The 12,381-nt window shown below is 35.3% G+C and overlaps 1 protein-coding gene across 1 annotated transcript; it reads right to left on the bottom strand.

Annotated features, from left to right (window-relative positions):
- Positions 1-3,384: 3,384 nt before the first annotated feature.
- On the bottom strand, positions 3,385-12,172 carry LOC131948394 (uncharacterized). The gene is made up of 6 exons (XM_059309999.1): positions 11,981-12,172; positions 10,019-10,084; positions 7,573-7,822; positions 6,845-6,990; positions 5,434-5,647; positions 3,385-4,050 (listed from the first exon to the last, which is right to left on the bottom strand). Exons 2-6 carry the CDS (start codon positions 10,021-10,023, stop codon positions 3,553-3,555), a joined length of 1,113 nt encoding a protein of 370 aa, XP_059165982.1. The 5' UTR covers positions 10,024-10,084; positions 11,981-12,172; the 3' UTR covers positions 3,385-3,552.
- Between the last annotated feature and the right edge of the window lie 209 nt (positions 12,173-12,381).

Here is a 12,381-nt window from a genome sequence, read left to right as displayed (position 1 = left end):
TAAACAAAAATTATAACAAAGGCAAAAACCATTTGTTTTTTCACGTGATAACGGATCGTGCTATCCGATAGGCTAGCATAAAATAAATAATGTTATCAGATAAACTGCAAACAAAAATGGCAGAACTGGGTAATGTGGTTTAAATAGTATAATTTTATTTAAAAGTTCTAATTGGCAAAGTTTTGAAAACAAATAAAAAAGTTATGTTGGGCTGTCAGAATATCGATCACGGAGTTCCTGTTTAGCCAATGTTTGTCTTGCAAAAGTGAAACTTCAAGTTATAACTTAGGCTTGATGAAAATATATAAATTTAAAAAAACAATTTAAAGTTCTCTGGATTCCCAACTTTTATAAGATTGATTCTAAAAATATTGAATTTCTTAATTATTTTTAGGTTAAATGTTTTTTAATATTTTTTACGGAAGCTTTGATGGCAAAATCTGAAAACCACGTTTTTATCCATGTCAACAATAAAAATCAAGACCCACTCGTCAGACTAGGCCGCTTCCATTAACATTCATTTTATTTTTATGCAAACAAAATCAAATAACTGTTTGTTGAAAAAAAAAAGCTTAAAATCTTTTTTCTAATTGTTCGTTATCTTTGGAATACAAATCATCAGCAAACTGGATTTGAGGTGAGGGTGGGGGGGGGGGTGTTGAAGCTGAATAAAATGATAGAATAAAATTTTTATTCTGATAGCGCGTCCAATGGACACTTTTGTAAGTATTTTGATTGGAACTCCTTACCACACAATTTTATGTGAAAAGGTAGGCTGTAAATTAATTAAATATTTTCATAAAATACATTTTATTTATTGTATGATAAATAAAGACAGCCATCAAGTTCAAAAAAGTATTTTAAAAAATAGAGTTATCGCTGGTGTTTTAAAAGACAAAAGCATGTCTGACATAGGAGGACATTGGGCAGGTGAAGTAGAGTTGACCTGTTTTTGTGACCTCAGCATATGAAGTGATAATGTTGTCAGAACCATGCTCAGTCGAAATTGGTGTTTTTAAAAAACAAAAACGTTTGAGGTATGACGTCGTTTTGAATGTTGGTTCTGGTTATTTTGTGATGATAAGTGACAGACGTTATGTCATTTATGAATGACCCCCGAACCCACACTTATCGAAAGGATGACTGGTGGTCTAGTAACTTCTAAAATTTAGTTCCTAAATGTCCTTTTTCCAAAATGCATCACACTTTCCTAACCACCCCCCCCCCCCACTCTACCCTTAGCATAAAATTCCGACCCTCTTCTTTCCCCCTTAGGAGTGTGATGTTATTTTTAGGCGTCGTCCTCCCCCTCCCGCAGCTGTGTATACAGCGCTCCAAACGGCTTGTAAAATTGTTACACGCGGACGGAGTGTTTGTGTGTGTAAGGGGGGGGGGGGTCATCCAGACAGGACGACACACAACAAGTTGTGGTGGGAGATGGTCTAATTTCTGAAGTAATGAAGTGTGGTGGGATCATCACAATACAAAGTGACGACGATTTCTTCATTCTTCGCTTGATAAGAAAATTACATCACCCACCTATTCAAAGCCAATAATCTGTATTTTTTTAGTTGTAAACTATTTTTAATTCACCCTGTGTATATATTTATGGTAATTTTTGTAATTTAAATTTGACCTATAGCCTTTGGAACGATTTGCTCCAAAATTTGAAAAGGGAAACAATCTATTATTTTTTAGACTAGAAAATTGACATAACGAAACGTTCTAAGTATTGCTTTAAATCTGTGTATAAATGTTAGTTTTCCTTTGCTTGTTTCTGGTTAAACACTAGATGAATTGATAAGACCATGAGCTATTTTTGTCTGCAGATGAACCGACCACGTGATCTTTTAACAGGCGCTCATCTAAGATGTACGTGTTATGCTCTGTTCTTACTGCTCGTTATCTACGTCATCATCGCTCACCTCGGCTGGTGCTTCAAACATCGTGTAGGTCACGACCTTGATCTAGTGTCAACGGACGTAAAATCTAGACAACAAGCAGACGGTAGATTCGCTCTTGGAGTTTACGTCAAACCTCCAGCCCAAGAGATTGCCGCCATTTATCTAAAATGGAGGAGACGCTTGGACAATGACACAGATATTTTATCTTTGAGGTCTTTTCAAAATAGGTCATGAAGAGACCTCCCAAGCATGCGTAAAAACTAAGTTAAAACAATAGATTTGTATACTAGGGCTTATTCGGCCTCCAGATTGTCCATGAGGTCGTTGAAAACTGATGGATTTTTAGCGCAATTTCCATACTGGACAATTGCGATTATTAACTCGTTATTTCTGGAGGATGGATGGATGGATGTGTGTCCGCAGCTTTAAGTCGTATCTCCTCCTCAACGAAGCAATATTGAGGACTAGTTCCAAAAGCAAATATGTTAAGCAAGTTCCGAGGATGATTGTGGGCCTAAAAAATTCCCGGAATTCCTTCCCGGATTTCCCGGAAAAGCCAAAAAAACCTCGAAAAAATGCAGTTTTTGGTCCATATCTCGGCAACCAGACAACTTAGCGACTTGAAACATTTACCAATCGATTCCTGTTATAATTTAGAACAATATTGCCGAAGAAAGTTTTCAAAAATATCCCTTCGTTCGGTCACAAAAAATTAATTAAGGAAATTGCGCTTAAATTGTCACTAGACTTTTTATTAACTTGTTTTTTTAATTTTGGTGCATGAACTTGTGTATACATACCACGAATTTGCAATAATTCTCGAAAAGTATATTATGATTTTCTAAATATTATATTAAAATTTAATGAATTTCATAGGTCGTGATAAATGTCGGTTTATCTGTAAATCCGTGTTTTACTAATGAAAGTGCACGGCAGTGTAGAGAATAAGAAGAACTTCAGGTGAGGTAATGAACTATCTCTTCATAAGCCGAGGTTACAGAAACAAGTGAACTCTACTTCACTTGCCCCATAGACCGTCAGGTTTGAAAGGGAACTTTACTTCGGGTTAGGTAAACTGGATTTTAAAAAAGTCTACAATAATGTGAAAAAAATAAACATTACGTTTACTGAAATTATTGGAAAATTAAAAATGCAATTAACATTTTCAGTTAAAAACAAAAAGAAAGAAAAAGTAATAATAATAATAATAATAAAAGCAAATTATTGAAAAATATGAGAATTTTTTTTTATTTTAAATACATAATCATAAGTTTAAATAATAATAAAATATGAAAACGAATCAAACAAATTTTTTGATGAGATTAAAATATTGTAACACTGTCTGAGAATACAACAGGAATGCCACAGTAGTGCCACCATGTCGCTTGTTCCCTGAATGTGAAGCTGAATGCCAAGGTTGATTTAATGAATTCGTTATGTACAACAGTGCTCAAGTGGACAACACCGTCAGCAAATTCCAAACAATTATAATCTCCGCAAGTGGGTGGAGTTTATTGAAACCATGCATGGAAACTGAGATATCTTATTTGGATTCTTCTTTTTTAAACATCCCAAATTTGTTATTCAAGCAAACTATTTCTTAGGTGGAATTTCTTGAGAAGTAGCAAAAAATAATCTACACACGTTATCAATGAAATACAGTGAAGTTACTTAGCATTTTTCTTCCAAGTTTTCTATATTCCACTGTTACACTCCTCCCATTTACGATAACATCGTGACGTACAACGAACGGGTAAATCCGATCAAACGCCGTACAAGTCACATACTCCACTTGATAAAAGGGTAGGAAATGTCTGTTCAAGTGATCGAAATCCCGACTGACGCAGACCTTAGGGTCGTAGACGGTCTTGCAGATTTTCTCCACGGCGCCAGGGACGGGAACGACCAGCCCCTCGTAGGGTCGGTACGACAGGGGGAAGACGTCCGATTTTCTGAAGACGATACGGTTTTTCTTGAACTGGGTCATGGCCCAGATGTAGTCGGCGTCTTCGTTGAAGAAGAAGATGTCGATGAAGGGGAAGCGGATGAACGTCTCGCCCTTCCAGAGTGGGGACTGGTTCCAGAAAAATTTGAACATCATGTTGTTCTCTGTGTGGACGTCAAAGCCGGGTATACAGTGGAGAACCTGCAAGGCAATCACTTGCATTGTTATTATATGTAATTTAAAGACATTTTAAATAATTTTTTGAAGTGATTTATAGACATTTGATACAGTCAATTGTTGTGATTTTTAGACGTTTAATACAAACCCAACCTTTAATGGGATTTCTAGACAGTTACAGTCATTTGATCTGATTTATATACATTTGATAAGGTCAATTGTTGTGATTTTTAGACGTTTAATACAGACATTTAATGGGATTTCTAGACATTTACAGTCATTTGATCTGATTTATAGACATTCGAAACATTTATTTGATTTGATTTATAGGCATTTTATTTAGACTTTTGATTCAGTTATCTGTTGTGATTTATAGACATTAGATACAAAGTTATCAGCGGGTTATTAAAAATACTTTAAACAATTTTAAACATATTATAACTGCATAGTATTTGCTTAAATTAAAAACTAAAATATGATTTTATATACATTTATGTTAAAATTTATAAGATTTTATTAAAATTTTTCAAAGTAGAAATAATGTGTTTAAAAAAAAAGAAACGAAATTTCCGGTTAGTCCTACTCCCCACCCCCCCTCCGATATTAAATAGCTATTATCACAAGGCGACATCCTAACTTTTACTTAAATCCTAACAGAAATGCTTTATTTTCGTATGTTTGTATGGTGAGTTGAGATGATAAGATAACAGGGTCTGACATTGTACAGCCCTCCCCTCCGCTCGGCACTTAACCTGACAGGTGTTTCTTTCAGGGGGAAAGAGGGATCGGAGCATATTCAACGTCCCCTACCCCGTTCCCTTTCTGAGAGAGATAAAAAATGTTTTAAAATTTTTCGTTTTTATAACTTCCTGGGCCCTACGTAGCCAGAAGTTTCAAAGCCCCCTCCACTGAAGAAAACTGGGATGATAGAGGATACCTATGTTTTATAATAGTCTCTTAAACAGGTGTGTTTAGGTTGTTAGTAGTAAATTAATCTCGTCTAGTTTAAGGATTATAAATTAGAGTTAAGCGTATAGGACTAGGGTTGGGGTTGGGGTTAGGGATAGGGTTAACATTGACAATAGTAAGACATGTGTATTTAGTTGACTACCAGTTACCTGTCACCCATTTTTAAAGAAGATTCTAATTTTGTACTATTATCGGTCGCTGGTATAAAAAACAGTATTTCTTCCACAGGCTTTTTTCTCCGGGGGGGGGGGGGCGGACACTGTAAAAGTATACATTTTAAATCTAAATTCTAATTCATTCGAGGGGTTTGGGTCGGTAGACTTTCTTCGGGGGGGAGGGGGGGGGCTTCGAAGACATACTTGGAAGTAACTCTGAAAAAAAAAATCCACCAAAAACTGAAACAACACTGCTGAGATTAGGTCTAAACCATGCTCTCACCTGCTTAACTTTAAGCCAATCAGAACCGTTCATACAAATATCCATGTCGTCGTCCCATGGTATGAAACCATGATGACGATAGGCTCCCAGCATGCTGCCTTCAGACAGGAAGTAGGTCAGATTAAATAGTTCCATCGCGCGGACGAATACCAGAAACGTCAGCTTCATTTCTTTTTGCCACCTTCCCGTCATGGTGGGTTTAAACTTGAAATACCTTTTTTTAAAATAAATATTGAAGCATTTGAAATTATATTGTTGTTTTTTAAAAAATGTTACATTTATTTTTATGTTTTTACTTTATTTTAAAGTTATGAGTAAATTATAACCTCTTTGAAACTATATAAGTTTAAAATATATATGTAATGCATTTTCTGTTTAATTTAAAAACAAAAATTAAAATGTTTATTGCTGCTAAACAGTTGGGTCCATGTCAAATAATAAGTTTCTTTTGGAATAAATATTAGCAAGTTTCACGCGATAAACCTTCAGATTAGATCAATTACTGAGTTTGAAAATATACTTTCATGGTATTCAGGATAAATCTTTTTTTTTTTTATTGTCAATGAACAATTTTTAAACTACAACCTTTCAATTGTTGTTTGTATTAGAAACTAGAAGTCATAATTTGTGAGGCCTATCAGTCTTAATGTCCGCCTATTTTGAATACATCCTAGCCTACTTTTATACTTCAGCATACACGTAAATCAAGCTGGTGTTATAAAAACGCTTGAAAATTTATACCTAAATACTTAAGAGTCTAAATTATACGCTTCATGGTTTTTTACGGTACCCAAATAATTTAGTATAATCCGTAAATAAAAATACATTATTATTAATACAAAAAATGTTAATTAAGTTAATTAAAAGTTTTCTTCACTTTTGTTGAGAATAAATGTAAAGCTGAGAGTTGAATCGTTTCTATCGACATTTTAAACCTTACAAAACTCTAATTACGGTTAAATAAATAAAAAATGTGTTCAAAATACCAAAAATCTAATTGATTTTCTTCTTTTACTTCGTTCTTAATTTTTAGTGTTGGAAAGGATCCCCTCTAGTATAATTAAGTATACGTGTCAACTGGTTATGCGCCATTGCGGTCATTGACTCCGATTTCAGCCTGCTTTTCTTTTTGGATTTACTTCTATAGCCCTTGTCCAACCAAGAACAAACTACAAGGATGTCCCCAGCTAACAAGCCTCATCTGCCCGAGGGTTCAAACTCAAGACTTTTCGGTTTAGCATGAGCTTTACTGACTCGACCACGCCTATGTGAACAAACTTTTGTTGTTTATTTCCAACGAAACTTGTCTAAAATGAGGTGAAAGGCGCCTGTCAATGGAGACTACTTTTCGCATCCACCCCCCCCCCCCCCCACCCCCCACCCCCACACACACACGTCCTGCGATAACTACCTGCTGTTTAAGTACGTGAGGTCCTGCTGTGACGTCCCGTACACGTCCAGGTTGTCCTCGATGTCCCTGAAGTATTCCTCGTCATACACCTGCAGACGTGAGACTTGCGACACCATCTTGGCCCAGTCTACTCCAGAAATTATGCCCTGTACCAGGAAACAATACAATAGACATATAGGTTAATAATTGAGACTTAGTGAACACACAACTGCTTAGTTCAAACAGAATTTCATATCTTATCGCACTTATTTTTCTTGTATAAAATGTCTTGGTTGTGCTGTTATGTCTTGTGAGTTATGGTTACGTCCCTTGTATTATATATAACATGGTTATGTCCCTTGAGGTTGTGTGTTTAAGGCCGCCTGTTAGTGAGTTACCATAGCCTTTGTTCAACCAAGAACAAACAACAAGGCAGCATTTTTGGTTTTTGGAGTTAACTCCACTCAAAACAATCAAAAGCAGAGTTTCTTCCAGGCATCTCTTCAAATTCTACCGCCCCCCCCCCCCCCCCGAGCGAAATGAAATTTATATAATTTATATAGAAGATATAAACTTTTAACAGTGTCCGCCCCCCCCCCCCAGAAGAAAGTCTACCCCCCCCCCCCCCCCCCCCGAAAATTTCAAGTGCCCCTCCCCGAAGAAAAAAGTCTGGAAGAAACACTGATCAAAAGCCAAACTTTATGGTTAGGCTCGACAAGCTCAGTTCAACCTTCCCTACACCAAGTTACCTTGACCGAGTCGCACGTGACCTGAGTGGACTCGACTGGGTACTGGGGGTCCACGAAGTACAGCTGGATGATCCGCACTGAGCTTAGCTGACGCCACGCCCCTGGTAGCACAAAGTAACCGACAACGTTTCTGATTGGTGGGATGAAGGCGGCAACCAGTAGACACGCCCCGAACACCAGCGCCATCTTCAGGACGCGGAGCGCGTGACGATAGAGGAACCGAAACTGCCTGGGTCTGAGGAACATGTTCCTGCGGATAAACAAAAAAGTGGGTCACATAAAGTAGCCTGTCGATTGACCTACTTTCTTTTACCGTCGTCATGGTAATTATGGCTGCCGAAAACGACGATACCATGATTCCGTTTTTTAACAATTTGTGTAATAATCGTTATTTTCGCGTATTACTCAACGATACCGATCTAATTTTAACAATGGAAGATTAATGTTTTATGCAATCTTGCCATTTGTAATTTTTTTTGTCTTATCGCTGAGAATAACGAGCAGAACATAATAAAAGTAAGCAAAACGTGAATTGCTTTATTTAATATAGTTGTAAACTTACTCAAAAAACTGTAAACTATAGAAAATTATATATTGCGTCCTACCAAAATATTTTATTACTTTTTAAATAAACCGGGAGTGATCTCCCCTAAACTTTCTCGAATATTCTAAAATAAAATTACGAGGGATGGTAACTCAGGACATAGACAATATTTGTTATCCATTTTTAATTACTTAAACTTTTTATAATAGAATAGAATCTCGTAAAAAAAAAAAAGAATTGCACACCAAATGAAAAGTTTCCCTTTCAAACCTGACGGTCTATGGGGCAAGTGAACTAGAGTTCACTTGTTTCTGTGACCTCGGCATATGAAGAGATAGTGTGGTCAGCACTATGCCCAGCCGCCTTTGCTTTCCCTAACAGGAGTTAGGTACCCATCAGAGTTGACTTGAACTCGGATTCGAACTCGAGACTAACGGGTTAGCAGTCCAGCTGTCTACCGCTAGACCACTCCGTCCCAGACCAAGTAAACGCCTAATAAAATGTGTATAAAAGTGCGGGATATTATTAGTACTTTATAAATTTACATGCGTTTTTTGAGAAATCGGAGTTAGCGTAAATTAGTTTTTCCGGTCAACGGAAATTACTCAAAATTTGACAGAAGGTAGAGAATTAGATATTTTACTTACGTGTGAAATTTTATTTATCTATCTAAAATAGTACGCAAGTTATAGGTTTTTGAAAAATTCAAAGTAGAAAAATTACCACTTCCGGTTATCGGAAATCGCTCAAAAGTTGATCAGGATCTACGATTTCGATAAATTACTTATATATAAAATTTCATCAACCTAGCTATAACGGTACTCAAGTTATCGTGTTTACACACACACAGGCACACGGACACACAGACATACGGACAGAATTGCAAAGTCCAGTTTTTACGACTCGATAACGCATAAAACGCCAAAACGTTCATATATTTGTATTTATAATTTTTGCCTGATTAAAATAAGTCCTCTATAGGGCCTACTCCGGATGTGATGAAGGACTGAGGAGTAAAACGGTGAAAACTGTCAAAATTTCATGTTATTTTTGTGCACGATTACAATACTTTCTCTATACTTCGTATATACGAGAAAGTAAAAATGCAGGATAAAAACAAAACCTTTAAAAACTAACTTGATCTAGACAACAGGAAACTGTGCCCGCCCATTTTGCTAGCCATGAATTTAAATGGGAACAAATCTAGCAGACGACACATTTCTGCTGAACGGGGATAACCGGTCAATCCCGTCACCACAACACTCCTTAAAAACATAACCGGTCAATCCCGTCACCACAACACTCCTTAAAAACTAATACACCACATCACTGAGCATCAGTCACAACATCGTAGCTATTTGAAAACAACGGCGTTTTTTTCACAAATAATTTTCTAGACTACCGATTTTGATAATTAAAATTGATATGAAATTAAAGGTAAATAAATGTAGTTTTTAATTGTTTAAGCCATCTTGAACAATAATGAAGTTTAAAAAAAATTAGGCGACACCCTACATAAAGTTTAATTAATTCAATAATAGATCTGAGTTGACCTTATCAGTCTGGTAGTCTGATTAAAAATAAATAAATAAATATAGGCCTATATATATATATATATATATATATATATATATATATATATATATATATATATATATATATATATATATACATATATATATATATACATATATATATATATATATATATATATATATATATATATATATATATATATATATATATATATATATATACATATATATTAGAAAGTCCCAACATGTGGTGTATAGTTTTGACAGGTTAGGTTGTATGCCCTGTATTAGTCACAGCTGGTTGGTTTAACATTCCACTCACACAACACCTGTTATTGGCTAATTAATTACTAATATGACTACTTACCTCATTTTCTACGTCAGCAGGTGTGTTTATGGAAGAGGATGTTTTGTACACGACTGTAGAGTAGACCTAGATCGTAATGAGAGGATCATTGTAAAATTAAAGTGAGATAACCTTAATCAAGGTATTTAACTGATATAAAGATAATTTCTATTCGTTACGTGATAGGCAATTATTTACAATAACATTCTTTTACAATTTTTTAATACACGAATTAACAATTTTTCTATTGTTTTTTTTAAATATTCGTATCTGATTAAAATTTACAATATCACGCAGTGTCGAATTAACCTATGGTAAATTATTTTTTAAAGTTATCTACATTCTGACAGATTATTGTTTTTTTAAAAAAAAAAATCTTTAATCAAAACCTCCCAGACAGTATATCAGATCTGAAAAAAATGTTGGTTGTGGAAATGTTACACTCGTTAAAGTTTCAATCAGACAAAGAGGGGAGTATGTTGAAATCGAAATTAGATGATTAGAGAGGTCAAACTATAAAACTGTACTCGGGTATTTTGCTATTTTATTCAAACCTATGCGACTTTCAATGTTTTCTAGCCTCTAACATTAACCGACCCCCCCCCCCCCCCCCATCCCCCCAAACTTCCGTTCTTTTGTTCTTTTGCTTTCCCCACATTCTACCTAAGGGGGAAATAATACAACAACACGGGACTGAACACAACTCACTAATCCGGGCGTTCTAAACTTTTTAAAACCTGGCTTTAAAAAACAACAACTAAAGTGATTTTAATGAACTTTATAACTAATGAATCATACCCCTACTAGCCCCATACACTATGCTTCAAAAATAATGTTAAATAAAAAATACAAACAGAAATTTTACATGCAATAACAGATTCAAAAATACATCATCTGGCTGGTTAGGTGTCACTTAATAATTTACTAGTGAACTTTTAACCAGAGCCTTGGTAACGACACCCGCCATAAAAGATCTAGCCTCATTCTCATTTACATTCCGAGCTCGTTTTAAACATAATTTTTTTAAAATTAGTATTATCTTTAAAATTACTTTTTTCATTCTCTATAAATGAATTAATGTTAGCCGCTAAAACGTAGGTTTAGGCATAGAAGATGAACTGCCCCATGATGATTTAGCATGAAATATGTTCAGTGTTTCTTCCAGACTTTTTTTTCTCCGGGGGTGCACTTGAACAAATTTTAGGGGGGGGGGGGGGGCGGACAAAAATTTCCGGGGGGCGGACCCTGTCAAAAGTATATATTTCCTATATAAATTCTTTGGGGGAGGGGGGCGGTAGACTTTCTTCGGGGAGGGGGGGAAGAGATGCCTGGAAGAAACTCTGAATATGCTCCCAGATTGAAGAAAAGCTCATGAAAATTTTAACTCTAACGAGATGACAGCCATAAAAGCCCCGCCTATTTAGTGTGTACTGTGTGTACTAGGGGACGAAGTACAGAAGACGATTAATGTTGTGATTTACGTCTGAACTCATGTCAAACAGAAAAGAAATACTATTACGAAGAAATTTAGCATTGTAGCCATTTCAAAACCTACGCATTTTTAAAAGCATTTTTTGTAAGCTATTTACTTTGATGATTGAACTTGGTATCAAAGTAAGGACATACAAGTATTGTTTTTAATCATCTAAGACTTCTTAATGATCAAGTATTTTTTAAACTTTAAAACTTGTATTTGCCATTTAATACACATACATCGCATCAACAAATTTTACAAAATGTCAAACATCAAATGAATACGAGGGATTTTACAGAAGTACATGATAATCCAGTTTAATAATTGGTGCTCTCAAAATGCAAAAAATTAATCGAAAATTATATATCGACTTTGGTTAAAAATAAACAATCATATTTAAAAACTTCAATGGGCGCCAAATACATTTTGCTGAATAATTAACAATCAAATTATTCCTATTAAATAAATAACTCAACATCTTAACTAAAATTACACTACGTTCAACTTACCCTGGCTTGCGACTGATCAAATCCTCAAAAAACAAGTACAGCACAATTTAGTAGCAATTCTTAACACTGTTTAAGAGTTATCGTTCATGGGTTTGTGTGGATTATTTCCCTTAATGTTTACAAATTGTTTATATTTTTAGCTCTGATAGATAACTCTGGTCAATGGCTAACCTGATAAATCGCTGTCACTATCTTTTTATGTTTTACTTGTGCCGTGTCTGTTTGAAAAATCAATTTTTAAATTTACGAGTAAGTAAAGTGGTGGTGGGGGTTGGGGGAGGGGGTGGGGTTAATGTGTTAAGTATATAGTAGCGGTCATGTGGTGTGTGGATCAAATTTCGTGGTTGGATGTGGTGCGCGTTAATTTAAACTTCACAAGCAGAGAGCATTAATGTCCAATA

This window comes from Physella acuta, unplaced genomic scaffold, assembly GCF_028476545.2.
Source record: "Physella acuta isolate Inbredline_101_S28 unplaced genomic scaffold, ASM2847654v3 ptg000642l, whole genome shotgun sequence".
Lineage (NCBI taxonomy): Eukaryota > Metazoa > Mollusca > Gastropoda > Physidae > Physella > Physella acuta.
Note: the sequence above shows the minus strand (reverse complement) of the source record. Positions and strands in the feature narration are given on the sequence as shown.